The 20,626-nt window shown below is 37.8% G+C and overlaps 1 protein-coding gene across 3 annotated transcripts in view; it reads left to right on the top strand.

The window, feature by feature from the left end:
• LOC135201553 (uncharacterized) overlaps positions 1 to 16,792 on the top strand; it is a 22,450-nt gene extending 5,658 nt beyond the window's left edge. Inside the window, exons 2-6 of one of the 3 annotated variants that reach the window (XM_064230551.1) lie at positions 3,384 to 3,418; positions 7,165 to 7,376; positions 8,304 to 8,378; positions 10,524 to 10,634; positions 13,768 to 16,792. In XM_064230551.1, coding sequence (XP_064086621.1) covers positions 7,175 to 7,376; positions 8,304 to 8,378; positions 10,524 to 10,634; positions 13,768 to 13,898 — 519 coding nt within the window. In that variant the 5' untranslated portion in view covers positions 3,384 to 3,418; positions 7,165 to 7,174 and the 3' untranslated portion in view covers positions 13,899 to 16,792. Of the gene's footprint in view, positions 1 to 3,383; positions 3,419 to 4,508; positions 4,659 to 7,164; positions 7,377 to 8,303; positions 8,379 to 10,523; positions 10,635 to 13,767 lie in introns of those variants that run through there. The other 2 variants (XM_064230552.1, XM_064230550.1) reach the window with 2 other exon arrangements.
• The last annotated feature ends 3,834 nt before the right edge of the window (positions 16,793 to 20,626 follow it).

Genomic DNA, 20,626 nt, shown 5'->3' with positions numbered 1-20,626 from the left:
TATTTCGTAACAAAAACGTGATTGTCCCTCTCTCTCTCCCTTGCTTACACCCACTTTCTTCCTCTGCTTCAATTCCTACTTCATCTGTTTTACTTACAAGTGTAATCCTACCGTATACTTTCCCTGGCAAATCAAGTACAATACTCCTCCTATAATCCTTACAGTGACTTCTATCACATTCTTTATACAATGAAGTAATTCCTCTCAGCCATCCCTTTAGAACATTTCCCTCGTTCAGATGTACCTTAAAACCCCTGGTCAGCCATTCGATCACATCATCACCACATTATAAACAGCTAGACAATTAATCACTATCATTTTACTTCCCTGAAGCTGGTGGAAAGATTTTCTACCATGGTAAAGTAGGTAAGAAAGCCAATTACCAATCATTTCAGCATAAATGAATACATTAAACAGGGAAGGGGGTTATTCATACAAACTTATGTTAAAAAATTTGTTAGCCAACCCAGAGAGTTGAAAAAAAGGTATTAGTGGGAATGGTGAACCAGATATGAATGCAGACACATTACACAGGCACTATCCAGTCAGCCGTCATTAACTCAGGGGTTATCTCTGGAGGGATTGAGGAAATGCCATCCAATAGTCTTACAGGTCTTGTAGTGCTGGTAATGTGAATAATGTTAGTGTTAGAGATTGGACACGAATATAAAACTTAGGCCCAAAGGCCAAGCGCTGGGACCTTTGAGGACATTCAGCGCAGAAAGGGAAACAATAAAAAGGTTTTAAAGGTGCAACAGGAGGAAAACCTTGCAGTTGCCTTTCGAAACAACTGTTGGGAAAGGGTGGACAGTAAGATGGACGCAAGATAATATGAATGGAAGTATAGTTAAAGGAACGAAGAGGGTTGCAGCTAGGTGCCGAAGGGACGCTGCAAAGAACCGTAAGTAATGCCTACATTGCATCGCATGAGACTGCATTGGCGGCACTACCTCCCTACGGAATGTGCTGGAGATTAAATGATGGATTTTTTAACTTTATGCATATATTATTCAACGAGAATGGATAGGCATCCTGGGTTGATTTAGTAGTCCAATATTTCGGGATCCGCCATTTGGAGCTCCTATGACAGACGAAGGCCATGCTTTTCTAAACATTTCCTACCTGAAGTATATCTTCGCCTTTCTTTGTAGCACGATGTGCTAAAGCACCCTTGTTTAACTAGGCAATGACCCCAAGGAATTGCTCAGCCTATTTTTTTTTTTCTGGGCTCTACTCTGACATATGGAAATGACTTTTCATCTTATCCCACTCAAAGAGAAAAAAAGCCTTGAATCTTATATGGCAGTATTTTTTCTCTCTCGTTTCGAGGGAGACAAACTCTGACGTAATCCGGCATTGAAGTCCACCAGACTGCTGACTTAACAACTAATAGAATTATAATAATAATAAATAATTGTTACAAACTGTGAAACTTGGAAAAGAAAACGTTGTTTTTTTTTCATGTAATGCCTGCCCTTCTGTGATATACTACTATGAGATTCAGGGCCTCTGTAACACGGTTTTTTGGACTTTGCTCCTTATCAAAGCATCGGATGTAGCTGAAAGTTGACATATGTATACTTTACAACCACACACAAATTTTGTTAGCATTATCAATAACCTAAACCTGATAGTCTTAATTTTTATAGAGTAAAAATGATCTAGCCGACGCCATGGCCAATGATTACAAGCCAAGAGTCGAAAAACATTCATTACGTAAGCAAGGTAAACACACCTTTTGACGAAATGTTGCCCCGCCCATCCAGCAGACAGAAACTCATTCACTTGTTCCATCGGCTCTGAAACCCAAAGACTATGAATGGCGGAACGATACATAGATGTTGGTGGGGTATCTGTGCTAGCATAGTAATACTACTGTAGCAGTGGTCCCGCAACAGTATAGCAGTAATATACATGAATTAAACGTTTAGACCAACTGCTGGGATCCTTGAGGATCATTTAGCACTAATTACAACTACGTGAGAAATGAGTTTTTATAGCCAGAAGTTAAATTTTCTAATCCAACAATGCCCATGATAGCCTTCAGTGTCATCCTGAATTATAATGAGGCCAAAGTGGGGGGAGCCTCATGAAGTCATCATTCTGACGATAATTATTGGCCAAAATACGGTACCGGCTATTTTTTTCAGTAAATAGGTAGATAGCCAATAAATAAAAATTGCGTGATATTGGATATAGCAGTTATCAATCAAGCTTGTCTACTATGTTTTTGAAAATTACCAACTATTCCATACATCTTGTCAATCTGATTGTGACCTATAAAGTAGACTGTCATTTCTTAGGAAACTTATTTTGGGAGTTAGACTAATAATCGAAGTGTTTTTGTTCACTATGAAAATGATCAGTGGAGAGGTTTCAGAGTTCATAAAGGTGTGCTGCTTTGCTTGTATTTAAATTTGTGTCATTGTTGCCAGAGGTCTAGCCTTCGTTACATATCCAATCATCCATCGTGAAAGGGGGAAGAAATGCTGTCATAAGTTACGTAACGAGTGCGTTCGAAACCTTTTCTCTGATTAAGTTGGCTCGTCTTCAAAAAACGTCACTTTTACATTATAAGTACCAAATCTATTCAACCTACGTAATGCAGAATACAGTCAAAATTTTTGTGTAGATATAATGTGTATTCTGAATAAGCGTTATATTTATGAAATGCATAGATAAAAAGTTATTGCGAAAAAACCGTGTTACAGAGGCCGTGAATCTCATAGTAGTTCACTTTAAACTCACTGTTCCCCATTTAGTGTCGAAAGCTTTGTAATCCAACTGGAATGCTATACAAGCTATTTCCTTGAAGTACAATGCGATGATTATCGTGTATCGGTTAAGATGTCCGGAGGGTCTACGTAGGACTCCTGCCCTCTTCCACATCCTACCACACTTAGGTAAGGACCCAAGCTGGCATAAGGCCTTCTTAATCTAAACCAACAACCGATCGCCTCTCTCCTCTTACAAAAGGATTCCATCCTACATCTCCCTCACTGATTGAATGTAGATTTGCTTCATGCCTGAGACTTCAGAATTTGAATTACAGATTTGTTTACATGTCTGGGACAAAGAATATAATGGCACTTGGGGGCTTTGAATATTATTAGCCAATATTTTTTTCATATCACAGCACTGCGGATTTCGTATCTATGTAGTTTCAAGTTCTACATTTTAGATTAAACTTCATATTTGACGTTTTTTTTCAAATTTAAATTATTGTTTATCCTAACGCTAGTTTTGCGTTTACTGTAAAGTTTAATTAATTTGACTATTTGACAGTTATGCATGTTAAGTATCTTTTCCGTCGTACTGGGAACTCTATGTTTACGTTTTGTAAGTTTGCTTATATATTGAAAGCTGAAAATAGTTTTTTTCAGATCAGTCATCAGTGGTCAACTCAAGTGTTCAAGAGGTAAGACATTCTTCATAGGCAATTGATCGTATTTCTTTTACGATACAGAGGCATATTATGCTTTTTGCCTGTTTACTCTCAATCTCACCTTGCCCTTGAGATGCATGTACTGATAATGAATTAACTTTAGTAAATATACTTGACTCTCGTTGACTTTGGTGCTGTTCGTGATTTTTCTGTTGCTATACGTTTTCTTAAAGTATGTTGGTTTTCCTGTTGCTATACGTTTTCTTAACATAATGTGAGTTTCATTTGTGCCTTGTACTTTGAAGTATCGTTTTAAATAGTTACACTGCTGCATTTAAACAAGGAACACAGATGAAAATTAAACTTTATAAACTCCTCTTAGACAAGAATGGCAGCTTGAAACGCAGCCGTGTAAAGCACCATCGCTACAAATTCAGAATTCTGGAAAAGAAATGACTGCTTTGGTCATTCCAGGTCTCCTTTCCTTTGTTGTATCTACACTCTCCAAACTCAATGATCCCAGTTTGGCGTGGAAGCTTCCCCATAAACCAATCGGCAGTTTCACATCAGTTATTTTCTAGTGGCAATATATCGTAGATTTCTCGCCATAACATAAATACAATCGGCGTCATATAATGCCTTGACATTGTGAGGACTGGACTGATTGATTGAGGGTTATTTGACAAGACATTGTGGCTCGCTTGATTTACAGCAATAGTAGTCTCCGTTGTGTGTGGTTTTCATCGTACATCTAACTCATTGATCGGCTGTGGATTTGTTCAATGTCTGAGGCAACTGTAAATTTGTCGGAATGTCTCGGACACAGACTATAATTCATTAAAGTAGCATACCTGTTTTTTTTATTGTGTTTGCGAATAATTATCATAATCGCACCTTTCTATTTAATTTTTAAAGCCAAATTTTGAATGAAATTGAGACTTCGAAGCCAAATTTTGAAGGAAATTCTAAACTACCCATCTGGTGAAAAAAAAGCACTACGACTACCTTCGGGGCACAAAGAATTTCAGCAAAACAAAGCACGAGCAAAGGAAGTTAACAAACACCATTACAAACAAACAGAAGAGCGCCGTATTTCGTGGGAACGAGGGACCATAACATGAAGGAGCGACGACTGAGGAGGAGGAGGAGGCCAGTCAGTCAGTAACCATTGATCTGGTATACCTTCTTATAGCATCGATCGGGCCACTCGGTTACCTGTCGAGAGAACATTATCAACCTCTCCACGCATCAGTTACCTGCCGACTCCGTCGATGTGAGTGCTGTGACTATTTTTTTTTTTCTTTCTTTCTTTGATGGATGTTTGTTACATATATCACTGTCTTCGGTTTCCTTTGCGCGTTTTCACTGTTGATATTTACTGCACATCAAAGCTGCCACAGAGGCGGCTTTCAAGTCGCGTTTTTCTTTCTTATGCAACGAGTGTCAAAATGCAGTGCAACGCTATTTTATTTCTTCGGCAAATCTGATACTCATAGCTACAGAATATAATAGTATGTCCGTCTACAAGCTTTACGTATTCCTTAATATAAGCCAATATACATGCCCTGCGGTTCGCGTTTTTGAAAACGTTTAAGTTATTTTAAACGTGAAAAGTGTCTTCATATATGATGAAAATTTCAACGTTATTTAATATCGCATCAGAGATTTTGTGACGTCAGTGTACGACTATTATTATTATTATCATTATTAACACTACTGTAACTACACGCCATGCCGCTAGCATAGTTGGAAAGCAGAATGCCACACGGTCAAGGGTTCCAACGGAGGAAGCAGTTCGGTACAATAAAGAAATTTGTCAAGCACAAGAGTAAACACAATTTCAATAAAAACCTCTAAATTTAAACAGTTCAGGTTTTCGCTATAAATATCATTATCTATACTATTGTTGACATTGCTGTTTTCTTTGCTGGCCCGAGAACTGTCGAGCTCGCTTTTACAATTCCTTCATCCTATTAAGGAAAAGGGCAAGCAAACAACTTCATCTGGCTTGATATGGTGATTTATGACCTGAAGGAGAGGCATTTAAGTAGAAAAAGCAGTGGTGTACATGATCTTATTTTATATTGTCTCAGAATATTGTTATGCAGTTTCATTCCATACAAGAAGAGCTTCTTAATCTTAAGGAATGATCTTAGCCAAATTAAATGTGGAAAATCAGTAAGCTTACAATTTTAAGGAAATTTGAAACACAATTTCAATATAAACCTCACTAAAAATATAATTATCTATACTATTGCTGACATTGCTGTTTTTGTTGCTGGCCCGAGAACTGATGAGCTAAAGCGCAGGCGCTAAGTTAGACGGTAACGAATCTGGTCGATGTTTAAACAAAGTACGTCCTTCCTCACTTTTGTAGACCGTTTTTTTTTTTCTTTTTGAGACCTGTCAATACTTACGGGGGCCTCTGACATTTAACAAACATTTGACAAATGCACGCTTTAAATATCAATAGAGCACGTCTGTGAACAACTCTGAACAGTGAGTTTTTTTTTTCTTTTTAATTTGAAAAATATTCCATTCGGGAGGTCCTCTTTGTTTAAAGCCGAACACATTAAATCTTCGTTTTCCAATTGGAATATGAGATGCTCTGATTAAAGATGAACTATATGGTGTTTGATGCTGTGGTTTCAGTTAGAATCCGAATGGTGGATCCTTTGCCCTAATATATTAAAGCTGACATTAGATAATTAGGAGGACAACAGGTTATATATTTTTATACGTGATAGACTTGGCTCAATTCTCATCTATGCATTGAAGTACGTAAACGTTCATTTTTTCCCCAGAGCACCTCAGCCGAAATGACCTTCCTGTTCGCGCGAGTGACTGGTTCAAGTTTATCATTTATGGCTAAAGAATAATATTGCCTCAATGCTCTTTGGCCTCGTGGTTTTCTCAGTTGGATGGTTGAGTTCCGATATCCACGTCAGGCCTCTGATTCTTTTCAGCTACTTGCCATTCTATTCGTAACGCAATATTCTGTGAAAGCTGAATCATTAGTTTTACGTTCGTGTGTCGGAAACCATTCTGTATTGTACGGAGGGAACCACCACCTCACCACCACCAACGGCTCCCCCCAACCTCCACCCCTCCATGAGAATACTATGAAAAGATCCATGGCAAAGTGGTTACTTTGAAAAATGAATTAAATATGTCAATAAAAAAGGTCGACGTCATAAGACAGCTGAAATAAAAGTTAAGAAAACCGAGACCTGCCTTCATTTCAACGACTGTTTATTGTAGATGCTTTTAATAACAAATGTCAGTTAATGAATCAAACAACTGTTCGTGTTGCAAGTGCAACGACTACCAATTCTAAATGTTCTCTCTCTCTCTCTCTCTCTCTCCTCTCTCTCTATCTCTCTCTCTCTCTCTCTCTCTCTCTCTCTCTCTCCCTCCTCAGTGGCGTGATCGGTATTGGTCTTGACCAGCCACCGTAGGTGGATGCGGGTTCGATTTTCGGGCATTCCATTGAGGGGTTAGAGATGTGCATTTCTGGTGATGGAAGTTCACTCTCGACGTGGTTCGGAAGTCACGTAAAGCCGTTGGTCCCGTTACTGAATAACCACTGGTTCCATGCAACGTAAAAACACCATACAAACAAACTCTCTCTCTCTCGCTCTCTCTCTCTCATCTCATCTCTCCAATCTCTCATCCTCTCTCCTTCTCTCTATAATATATATATATATTATATATATATATATATATATATATAATATATATATATATATCAATTTTCTTTATCTCTCCTCTATTTACAGAGAAGTTAATATGAAAGTCCTCATGGATTACTTCCGGAAGATCGAGGTGAAGTTCTACCTGGATGACAACGGCCGCAAGGAAATCCGGAAGATCGAGACGAAGCTGTTCGGCGCCAGGATCGTCCCTTTCATCGCTCGAATCATCCAGATCTTCAGTCTCCAGTTGGACGGACACGAAGATTTCTATGGGAATTACATCACCACTTACAAAGGTCCGGGAGTCATGGTTTAATATCCTCTTCCTTTCTTTCCTTCGTCGGAAGTTTGCCTTTAAATCAGAAATATCTACTGGTAATGTTCTGATAGCTCTCTCTTACTGCTTCCGTTTTCATCAAGTAGGACCCGTTTTTCTTTTAAAGAAACACCAGAATTGCTCTTTCTCCCTTCTTGGTCTCTTCAAGCCTGGGCTAGTTAACAAGGGCACTAAGTTATCGTTCAATGTTGACCCCTATACAAAGAGAAAAATTTCCATACTTTTTTTTTTTTTTTTTGCTCTCAACTTATTTGTAGTCCTGTCCTTACACTGGTTGATAACAATGATAATGAACCTAATAAAGCAATGTAAAAATTTGTTTGTAATATAAAATCATTTTACTGTACTGCAGTAGCCCATTCAGCTTAGTAAGTTTTATCTTTTCGTATATTACACATACGTACATACGCAGACGTAGACATGTAGACAAAGAGCAGTCGACTACAGTAACTAACACAGCGAAGAAGAAAGGGAACACAAATGCCGTAATGCTTAAACTTCAATGTCCCAAGCCACTTCTGAGCAGGCAATTCTGATGACTCAGGAGAATGGATCCCAAACAACCTTTGCTTATTCAACTGTGCTTACACGTACGGGTTGGGTGACTGCCTCCCTATGACTATTCATGCATGCATGCTCTCTCTCTCTCTCTCTCTCTCTCTCTCTCTCTCTCTCTCTCTCTCTCTCTCTCTTATATTTGTGTACGAATGAGTGCCTATTGAAAAAATTAAATGTGCTGATTTGATCCGGCCAGTAATATAGTCACCTCCAATACGAGGATATTCTGCGCATAAATCAGGCCTTAGAATATTTGGTTCATCGTAAGTTTGGGGTTTTGTGCTTTAAATCTCAAGGGCAACGACTATAGTTAATTTTTTCTTTTCAGAGCCCTTTGGAGACACCATCCATTTCTCTACAGACGCAGAACTGCAAAAGGCTCTGGCAGACTTACTGAGACAAAGTAAGTAAATGACTTTAAAATTATTACAATTTTGATGTCATCATTCAGTAGCTCAGATTAAAGGAAGTGTTTTTGAGGAATGAAATTCAGACGAGATCCTTTTATACACGTATTTAGATTACTCAGTTTATAAATGTATATAAATTGCTATCTTCTAATTTCATCTCAACACCAGGCTATTACACGTTTTCCCCAGGGGGAAGGTTTTAGAGCAGGGAAACTCCCTACTTCTACAAAAATATACTCAAGTTTGTAATGTTTCTGTAGTCATCAATACGTGGTGTCCCCTAATGAGTATTTATATATATCCCACTGTTCTTATGAAAATATAAACATCGGTCGTTTGTGTGATTATGCCTTTTGCGAAAGGTGGGTCGGTTGCTTAAGGTCAAAAACAAGGTCGTGAACTAGCTGCAGGTATGGTTGAAGGATTGGGAACCAATCATCCACTTGGTAAACAGCTTCCACGTCACTGGCCGTGTCTTGCTGTTCAGGCATCTTGTGCTTCGCTCGTCATGGCCGTTTTTGAAACTTTAACATGCAAATGGTGCCTGATATCCTAGTAGAAAGAATGATCAGTGTGAACGATAGTGCGCTAGGTTCATGTCTCGTGTATACACTGACCTTCATTCTCACTGTTCTTCGTGCAAAGGACAGGAGTGCAAGCTTTCTCTGAATGGCACAGAGTCTTTCTTGTGGTCGCCTATACAGAGGATCGTCCGGCTCATACAAGTGATCTTTAGACAATACCTCCCTCCCTATGTATGAATCTTCCTATGAAATTTGAATGTTTGTATACCATATATATCCTCAGGCAAGTAATTTTAAGCTCCTTTTCTTTTATAACAGGTACCCCATCTTTTTTTGTGACACATTTCCTTTATGAAACTTACCATATATGAGTGACCAATAAGGATATTAAAAAAATTACTTATTTGTGGCATAGTTTCCAAGCAATGGAAATCAGGTGTCAAATGTTGATGACCAGTATCAAATTTGCTTAAAATTGTAAGCTTACTGAATTTGCACACTTGATTTGGTTAAGATTATTCCTTAAGATTAAGAACCTCTTCTTGTATATGGAAAGAAACTGCATAACAATATTCAGAGAATATATAAAATAAGGTCTTGTACACCACTGCTTTTTCTACTTAAATGCCTTTCCTTCAGGTCATAAATTACCATATCAAGCCAGATGAAGTTGTTTGCTTGACCTTTTCCTTAACAGGATGAAGGAATTTGTAAAACGAGCACATATTTACCATATTAATATATATTCGCGATCATAATTAAACTGTACATGGTGCTCCTTCTACTAAACAAGGTTGCTCATACTAATTCTCACTATATGCAAGTTACCTTGGTGCCCTTAAGACAATTCTCATGCAAGAATGAATAATGTCCATTTCATAGTTTTTTAAAAATATTTATTCACTTCTGTTTTGTTATATATATACTCCCAGAAAGTCCGTTTTCTTTACATCATGATGATAATTTCATTACACCTTTGGGCTATCTCCTACACTTGAAAATACATGGGTGGGATGACTCAAAAGATGGCTCCCCCTCTGCTCTTAGCCAAGACAGTGTGACAAGTTTGCTAGCCCACAAGTTTACAACCCACAAATGGTCAAGATAAGTGTAACAGCTGAGGGTAACCTTGTTGGTCATCTCTTCAGTTATTGGATCAAACCTTGTTTTGCTAAACTTGGATTATCGGAAAGCTGCTCTTAGCAGTAAAAAATCCTAGCTCAAGTGTTTGTATTGTTGAAAGTTCCTATAGTTCTCATCATGCAACAGGACTACTACCACACCACCTCTCCCTCAGAGCTTTGCCATCTATATGCAATCACTATTGGTTCTTCCCAGACTTTTATTTTGCTGTTAATCAAGTTTCATTGAGATAATTGGCAATCAGCTGTCTCTCCTTAGATGCAATTGCATGATATTATTTCTTTTCTAATGTACTACATACACACATAAACATGCATATATATACCAGTTCCAATTTCTATAAAATACGCCTGGGATTTTATTCTTGTTATGAAAGTTACGAAGGAAGTACAATAGTATTATAATCCGTTAATGTTAATTGCCTTGTTTTCAATTAAGGAACTTTAAATTTCAAAATTATGCCATTTGCAGATCGGAAGCGTGGTTCTGGAGATGCCCCGCTGTTTAAAGTGGACATCAAAAGAAGAAGAAGGAGCAGCAACAGAGACGGAACATCAAAGAATATCAACAACAAAACTGATGGTAGGTGATAAATCTAGTGTATATATATATATATATATATATATATATATATATATATATATATATATATATATATATATATATATATATATATATATATATATATATATATATATATATATATATATATATACACACACACACTTCATGCTTTAGGAAGAAAGTGATTCATTTACCATGAGGTTTCATTCATATCAGACTACTATAAATTATACTTAGGGTTCAGGCAAAAACATATATGTACGCTAAACAAACATCAGAAAAATGAGAAACAAATCAGGCAGGTAAATAGAGTCCTGCTAAATGAATAAATTGTGGGGAAAAACAAGATAGCCAACTGAAGAATGCCGGGGAGAATTCATCTCAGTGGTGCTGTAGATAAAAGGGGCAATGATTTGGGACCATGGCAATTAGAGCACAATCAAAGGAAGGATCCACAGACAAGGAAGGATCCACATCTAGCGTTTCCATCTGCAATTGAAAATGCATGATGTTAAGGGACAAAATGGAATCGGCATACTCAAGGAAAAGATCGAGATGCCACACGCAAGGTGCCAAGGTACCTTTATTTGTGACACTGGAAACACATACAAGTTTAATAAATGCACTGCACTGATTGCAGTCAGGTCTAATGTGGAAACTTGCACTTTGAAAATAAAAAGGAAAATCCAGTGAAAAAAGAATAATGGAACTGATGAAAGAACCTCTGATTAGAGGCACTTTCTCATTTGGCGTGTTGTCTTCGTAGTAGATAGGAATGGAGAAAGAGTTGTAGGGGGTTTCACTGGAATAAAACTCGGGCTTAAGCAAGACAGCCACGTGATCAAGGGATGAACTCTGAATGAACGGGGAGTCAAAGGGAAAGATGCTTCGGTCCCTGTAGGTGTAGCCAAAATGTCTCTAATGTTCTCGTGGGTCATTACATTTCTTCTGCTAGATGGGGCTATGGTCGTTTGGTTCTTGATGCTCTGTTTACTATGAGCATGCCCTCGGGCCTTTGGCGCGCTCCCTTGACCCGGTCAACCGCATGGCAAGGCAGGCCACATGATCGCTTGGTTGCTATGGGCCCTCGAAACTCTCCTCTTGTCAATCCTTTTCACCGGCTCTTCCTTGCCTTGCCTGTGGCACAGATTTATCCCCAATCGGCTTTGTTTCCAGGAACAAAGGTTTTCAGAGCAGTCACGGGTCCAAAGCAAGGATTAAGAGCATCCAGGGGCAGTAATTAAGAGATTAGGAAGGGACAAATGTTTCTGCATAGCCTTTCTGTCAGTCAGCCATGATGAAAAGGTGATTGTGCTTCTTTGGACATAATGAAACAATTTTAGTTTTACGTTAATTTCTCTCAAAAGCATAAAAGTTTGATTTTACTGTACATCCTTCTGTAAAGCTGGGAAGGCAAGTTGGCTTAGGAATGGTGTCCCTTCGTAACAATATATATATATATATATATATATATATATATATATATATATATATATATATATGATATCTTATTTTTATATATATGTAGATTTTCATATAAAGGTAGATTGATACATGCATTCTCCAATCTGTATACCTTGAACTACTGGGAATTGATAAATATAAGTTGTTTCCTTTTCTACACTGTCCAACTGCAGTGAAGTCAGGATAACACAGTTCATACATAACTTAAACTTGCCTAGACGAGAAGTATTTCTTATTATTATTATTATTCAAAAGACGAAAACTATTCATATGGAACAAGACCACAGGGGTCATTGACTTAAAATTCAAGCTTCCAAAGAATATAGTGTTCATTAAAAGAAGTAACAGTAGGTAATACGAAATACAGAAAGAAGAGATTTGTTATTAACTTAATAACTATTAAGAAATAAAAATTAACAAATTAATTTTTTTAGAAATTAATGCTAGTTTTTACCTCATGGCTATAATTCAAATCCTCGGAGTTCATTTGTTTTTTATGGCGACTGGGAATCTATCTCAATCATGCTTGGAGATGGGGAGTTGGGAATCTGAGCATCCTCAACATGCTTGGAATGGGGAGTGGGATTTGAGTATCTACAACATGCTTGAGGATGGGAAGTTGGGAATCTGAGAATCTCAAACATACCTGAGGATGGGGATTTGGGAATCTGAGTATCTCCAACATGCTTGGGGATGGGGATTTGGGAACCTGAGTATCTCCAACATGCTTGAGGATTGGGAGTTGGGAATCTGAGTATCTCAAAAACTTGCTGGTGGTTGGGGAGGTGAGAAACTGAGTATCTCAAACACATGCTTGTAGTAGTTGGGGAGGTGGGAATCAGAGTATCTCAAACATACATTGGAATGTAGAATGGGAATCAGTATCTCAAACATGGTTTGGAATGTAGAATGGGAATCAGAGTATCTCAAACATGCTTTGGAATGTAGAATGGGAATCCGAGTATCTCAAACATGCTTTGGAATGTAGAATGGGAATCAGAGTATCTCAAACATGCTTTGGAATGTAGAATGGGAATCAGAGTATCTCAAACATGCTTTGGAATGTAGAATGGGAATCAGAGTATCTCAAACATGCTTTGGAATGTAGAATGGGAATCCGAGTATCTCAAACATGTTTGGAATGTAGAATGGGAATCAGAGTATCTCAAACATGCTTTGGAATGTAGAATGGGAATCCGAGTATCTCAAACATGCTTTGGAATGTAGAATGGGAATCCGAGTATCTCAAACATGCTTTGGAATGTAGAGGGGAATCAGAGTCTCAAACATGCTTTGGGAATGTAGAATGGGAAGCCGAAAGTATCTCAAACATGCTTTGGAAGTAGAATGGGAATCCGAGTATCTCAAACATGGCTTTGGAATGTTAGAATGGGAATCAGAGTATCAAACAATGCGGTTTGGAAAAGTAAGAATGGGAATTCAGGAGTATCTCAAACAATTTGCTTTGGAATGTAGAATGGGAATCAGAATCCGCAAAACATCTTAAAAAATGCTTGGAATGTAGGAATGGGAATTCAGGAGTATCTCAAACATGCTTTGGAATGTAGAATGGGAATCAGAGTATCTCAAACATGCTTGGTGATGGGGAGTCTGAATCTGAATATGCTTGGGGATGGGGGAAGTAGGAATCTGAGTATACGTCATTAATGTATGCGTTTTCTTTCAGCCAAGGATTCGAAAGACACTCCAGTCCTCAAAGTTTACGTCACCAACGAAAACAACAGCGAAGAAACAACAACGAAGAACAACAACTACAACGCCAACAAGACAGGCTGTGGTCTCCTTCAGCCTTACTGAACAATATGGCCAGTATTTGTCATCGGACTACCCGCGATTTTTCTTCCATGGTTTTTTATTTTCTAAGATTAGATTCTTCTCCGGATTGAGGATTTCAACTGAAAGGCAGGTTTTGTGGGATGAACTGGAAAATGTTAGCCAATATAGCACTTGAGCTGTCAACACATTGGTTGAAAAGCGATTCTTGAGGAGGCCTTGTCGATGTGGGTACTGTGCTGATTACATGTTCTCAAACCAAAGTTCACAGACTTGCTAGTAATAGCATATAGTAACCCTCACCAGCTCTTGACAATCCATAATCGAATTGGATTTCGCCAGCCATAACTTTGTATATATCTTTCTCGAAGAGTAGGAATGATGGGTAAGCGTAATATCTTTCTCGAAGAGTAGGAATGATGGGTAAGCGTAGTACGAGGAAATTCATCATTCGCCCAACACTTTGGGTAGTACTAAAATGAACATCATTATAGATTCTCTTCTGGAAAAAGTTCATTACTATTGCCAGCACCTTTATCGCGTTACTCCACTCCTCGGTGGGTTACGTGCTCGCCTGCCGATTTGGTAGTCCGAGTTTGCACCCCCCTCTACCAACGCTGAATCAGAGGAATTTATTTCTGGTGATTAGAAATTACGATATAATGTGTTTGGGATCCAAGAATAAGCTGTGGGTCCCGTTGCTAGGTAACCAATTGGTTCCTAGCCCTAGGAGAGCTGTTAATCAGCTCAGTGGTCTGGTTATACTGAGATATACGTAACTTTGCTGTCGTAGGGCCAAACGGAGAATTTTTCTTGATTGTTTTGAATCACTATAAAAGAAACCTTCATACTTGAACTGCAGGTTTTTGCTTGACAAAGAAAAGACTTCTTCAGAAATGAACAGAGATCTTTGGAAAATGTCTCGTAAACAGGGCAGTATTTTTGAAGCAGAGGAGTAATGCTTTAGGTCTACAGATCAATGTGCTGTCAACTTTCAGCTTTCGTGAGAGGGACTGGTTTGGTTCAATGCCGTTGCTGTGAGATGGTCCTTGGGAAGTGTGTCAAGTTGCATAACTGATTATATAGTAACGTGTAAACAGTTATCTTAAATTTTGTGCAACTTAGTGGTTAAATGAAGAATTCACATTTTAGTATTGTCTTTCACAATTAGACTTATAAATATTGCAATAGTTGTTTACATATTTTAGGATACTAGTTACATATATCACTGAACTAAATTTCTCTTATTGGAAACACGAGTAGATGTTGCAACCGCATGGATTAGTTGGAATAAAATGCAAGAATACTGCTCTTCTTCTTAATGATTAAAAGCAGCACTTGTTAGTCAGAAACACTTGAGATTTTACTGATCTTTCATGAAGTCAGAATAAAAATAAAACATGACACTTCGGAACATAAAGCTCTACCTCTAAACAGGTGATGAATGAATTCCAAGATACCTCTGCTTGGGTATTTTTGGCCTGAGATTTGTCTGGTTGGTGAAGAGAATGCTGTTGCTGAACAGTTTTACAGATATTCTTCCCAATTTCAGTGTTCTGGAGCAAGTACTTATTAGGAATGGGGTTAGCGAAGTGAGTTTGAGTCATTGTAGAATTCAGCTACCTCATTCTTTAGGCAGTCTTTCAGCTGAATTCCATTTAGGATGAACTGCAGCCTCCAAAATGAGCTTTAGCTTCCTGAAACTTAGCGTCTATATAATCTCTAGATATTATGTGCTTACCATTAAACAAAAGAGCTAATACAATAGCTATGTGATGTTGGCCATACATTTATACTCATGTGTCAGCCTCTGTCCCGGGACTATGACTGTTAGTATTTTTTTTTTATTTCTGTTGATGCATTCATTGAACTGACACTCTGGTAGCTACATGACTAATTCCAGTGTTTACTACTGTGAAGCTTTTCAATAAATTCACTTATGCACTAAGACAGATTAACTTTTTTTTAGGACTGAATGTTATGAATGAAACCTTGATGTATGTACCATAAAGTGACATCAACTGTTAACATTTATCGTAACTGTGCTAACGCAAATGTAAAACGTACCCATTTTTCAAAGCATTGAATGCATGTTTCCTGAACTAAGTAATTCTGGCGATCCATAGCTATTTATCTTAATTCTAAGTTCCTCGAGGTGACCATAACTAAAAATGAGGTTAAAATTAGCACAGCAATATCATAATCGAATTTTTGTCTGCAATGATGTCAGAGAGCATTTGATCTTAGAATTGCTTACTAGAGTAAACATATGATTTGGCAAGGCCCAGCTGAGCATCCGGACAGAAAGAAGAGAGATTTTGCTGATATTTTCCTCTCTCTCTCAGCTTTTGATTTTACCTTCCAGACTGATAACTTAAACAGACTTTCCTATGACGACCCAGACTGGACCTTTTCTAAGCGTCCACTGTCTAGGGATGAAAGTATGTGGCACCCAGAGTTTTCTTTGACTTCTGGCCTCACTGAAAATACTCAATTTAATTATAGATATGAAACATGCAGAAAATACTTTTTATTCATTCTTATGGAGGGACACCGCTACTTCAACTCGGCATGTTCCATATTTGTTGGGTCAAAGCATGGCGAAGCATTTCTCTTCCAGCTTCCCAAACCGAAAGAATTGATGTAGTCCTCTGACTGCTGCCTCGTGATTTTAGTTTGTAATTATAATTAAAATGTGTGCTATACTTACAAATTATACAAAGCGATATGACTTCACCAGTATTTTCCAATTTTCTTAATTCTGTATATGGGAGAATGTAAAATTTACTGACCACTAGTCTGAAGTGTAAGATGAAGTTCTCAACACGTCTGGTATTACATTTTACCAGCTATGTGGTGACATGTGACATTTTTTGTGGTGATTTTCACCATTCTGTAATACAGGTCTTTTATTCTAATGAGTCGTTTCATTTCAAGACTTCACATCAGTTTACTATTAGGCCATTCTCAACTATGATTTAAGAAGATTAAGTCAGTATATTGTAATCTTCCATGAGGTAGGTAACTGCTCTCCAAAGAGCGAAATGGGAGAGAGAGAAGTAAAATTAGCACTTGTTTGCCAATATTTTGCGTTCTGGAGCAAATAATTACTCTGAGAAAATTTGAGACATGAGAGATGTGATGTAATTTGGCAGGTAATATCAGAATGTCTTTTGGGGTGCATATTCTACCTACTCAGAGCTCTTGATGAACGAGGACTAATTGCAAATCAGAGAATAATAATCTTCCCCTAAACTGTTGAATTACCTTCCCTGTGCCGTTTAGTTCTGATCATCAAATATGAAGAAAATTTTGCAAAAAATGGGGAACTTCCGTTAGGATTCATGGAATGGTTACTACCACGAAAATTTTCAAGTTTCTGAGCAAAAATAGTGTTTTTATAGAGTGAACAATAACTGAGCACAGAGTCTAAGGAATAAGTGCTATGTTTTGAATGGTCAGTGACTAGACTTTACGTAGTGCCTTATTCAGAACACTAACATGAACATGAAATGGAATGAATAAGTAAACAAAAAAAAAAAAAAACGAATATATGACAAACTTAACGAAGCATCTTTGAATTCGTAAGTTACTTTATTCGAAGAGTTAATTCGGGGCAGGAAAAAATAACTTTCCCAAAGCAAGATTATGCTTTATTTTTCCTGGAGATGGAATTTGATAGCTGTACACAGGTTTACAGTTAGGAGGTTAAAACAGAATCTGCAAAGCATCCTTGAAAATTTGAGAGCAAAACAACGGACTCGCACAAAGACAAACATATACCGGTAACTTGCAAATATTGATAATGGTTGAATTTTTCAGACTACCATGCAATTAATCACGAAGTTTATGAAATATATTAATTTTTTTTTTAATTCTAGTGTTCTGTCATGAAATAGCACAATACTCTGCTCACCCTCCACTGAGGGATAAAGAGCGTTACGTTTATATCTATAGAGTAGGGTCGGTGGCAAAGACCTACAGCTATATGATATAATGAATAAATCAGGCATTTTCTCCCAACACTCTGAACTCATACGAATGCAGGATTTTCGGATATGTAATTGGGCAGGAGAGAACGTTCTCGAGGCGTAATTTTATGAGTAATTCGTGCACAGTGATATGGTATGTCAAAATTATGAGAATATCTTAGACACTAATGTTTTAAGTAGCAGTATTTTTACATCCTGGTTTACAATAGGTTTTAACAAATGATACATCTTGCCGCTACCTCTCTCGGGAATAATTTCGGTCTGACTTTAGCTGAATGTGTTTATTGCACAGGGAGTTATCTTTTTTTTACAAAAGAATAAAATCAATTGTCTCTGTACCCAGGACTCAGCCTTAGCTCCAGAAAGCACAACGAAGAGCACAAATTTGTTGACCATTACGCAACTCGCTCTACTCATAAAACTACACAGTTACATGAAGTAGAATCTGCCCCCCAAAAATCAGGAAATTTACAGACAGTCTCATACGGAGTTTCGGAATACAAGTTGATTTATCTCTCACCAGAGTCAGTGCCAAGTAATACAAGCATTATTTTAATGATGCAAACAAACACAGACGGAAACTTGTGGCTTAGGTTTATATCACAGTTATGCAGACTTGTGATTCTCCAGGTAATGTAATGACATGGAACCAACGAAGGAAAGCGAAGCATGGCTGTCAGTGCATGAGTTGCTGACATTCAGGTAACACAGTGCGATCTGAGGTACAGATTACGAAACACGAAAGGCGAGATTACTAATGAAGCGAATATCGATGAACATTGATTCCGGAAGATCGTCTGAGCCGACTTGTAATAGATAATAACGGGACACAGGTCAACAGCTTTAGTACTTCTGAGAACTGAACAGAATATAGAATTTAGGTCAATGGCCAAATATTGGGACATATGAGGTCATTCAGCTCTGAAACGGAAATTAACAGTAAAAAGGTCTGAAAGGTGTAACAGGAGGAAAACCTCGCAGTTACACTGAATCATTTGTTAGGAGAGGGTGGATAGTATATGGTGGAAAAAAAGAGAATATGAACGGAGGTACAGGAAAAGGAATGAAAAGGGTTGCAGCTAGGGGCCGAAGGGATGATGCAAAGAACCTTAAGTAATGCTAACAGTGCACCGCATGAGGTTCACTGACGGCACTATACCCTGAATCTTGGAGGTCTAATAAACACGCTGGCTCATGAAACCGAGAATTAAAGGTCATTTAAAATGATTAGCTTAGATTAAGCCAACCATCCTCCATCACAGGTCCTTGGCCCACCCTGGCAAGGTGTAAATGGGAGTAAAAAGGCCTGATGTGGACCTCTGGAGTCTGCCAAGACAAAAAGGACGAAAAAGCAGAACACAGCAATCTCTCAGTCAGGTGAAATTCAGGTAGGCCCAAACATGAAGCATTAATAGCAAACAAAGGTTCAAAGAATTTATATAAAGCCTTGCGTATAAGAAGTGCGATGGGAAAATTCACAGAAAGTATGGAAAGTAAAATAGAAGTCAAATGAATCAATATAAAAATATGGAATAATAGTCTCTTAGTGTGTCCGTAAGCGACGATTTAAAAATACTACTACTAATAATAATACAGCTATAATCCATCACAAATTCAAACTGATTTATTTACAATGAAAATATCAAAATATGGAACAGATTTAACACTTAGGAACACCAATGTTCTCTGTCTATGGAATTACGATTTGACAGGAGAGAGACAAGGTTTGGTAACATAGAAAATAGAATCTGTATAAATCATAATACAAAGAATCTTTTACAAACATACAGGAGCAAGTGATATAAATATAAGTACTCGAACGGAAGTCATACATATATACGTCACAAAAAACTGCAAATGTTTACGAACACAAACTACTTCTGGTACTTATATACCTAATGGTGCATGTGTGCCACATACCAAATCAAAGTAAGGTTACCGAAAGCCCACGTACCGAGTACCGATAAAGCGCTTGCTTCCGGTATCGCCTTATGATATTCTAAGATCAAAAGGAGTACTCTTCTCAAAATATAATCACCTCTTCATTGGCCCATATTCCACCCCTCCACGAAATTCCATTCAAATCCATACACAGCTGCTAGAATATCTCGCAAATAACGAAAGAGACAGCGAAGAAACACCCTCCAACGCATTTTGTATCCGGTCGCATTTTGTAACCGGAGATAGAATGAGGAAATGTTGACAGGAAGCTAACAATACGTACTGGTCTTTAGGGCGCTGGGAACTCGAGACTCAAAAACAACACCAGGAACCAGGGAGGGGCGCCACCAGCCACATTTCTTCACTTACCCTGCAAAAGTACAAGAAAATTACAAAGTGGGTATTTTGCACTCCGGTCCACAGATTTAATTCCACATATTTTCCACATTTACCGAGTGATTACTGAGGAGAGAGAGAGAGAGAGAGAGAGAAATATACAAATTATTTTCCAGTACACTAGTAATCATAATATAACGATGTTACAGGCTATACTTATTATAATAATACAAAAATAAATCAACAAACATACATATATACAAAAAGAAACGAGAGAGAGATGTTCAAGTAATAATAAATTATTTATAACGATAAATGCGCAGCTTTAAAAACTTGTTATAGAAACTCCAAGAAAGAAATGGCCCCAGTTACATACCTACATACACAAACACACACATACACCATTCAGATGTACGAATATTCATATATTCACAAGCATACATACACACACACACGCTCACACACACACACACACACACATAT

Source organism: Macrobrachium nipponense, chromosome 28, assembly GCF_015104395.2.
Source record: "Macrobrachium nipponense isolate FS-2020 chromosome 28, ASM1510439v2, whole genome shotgun sequence".
Taxonomy (NCBI): domain Eukaryota; kingdom Metazoa; phylum Arthropoda; class Malacostraca; order Decapoda; family Palaemonidae; genus Macrobrachium; species Macrobrachium nipponense.
This window is presented reverse-complemented; position numbering and strand designations above follow the sequence as displayed.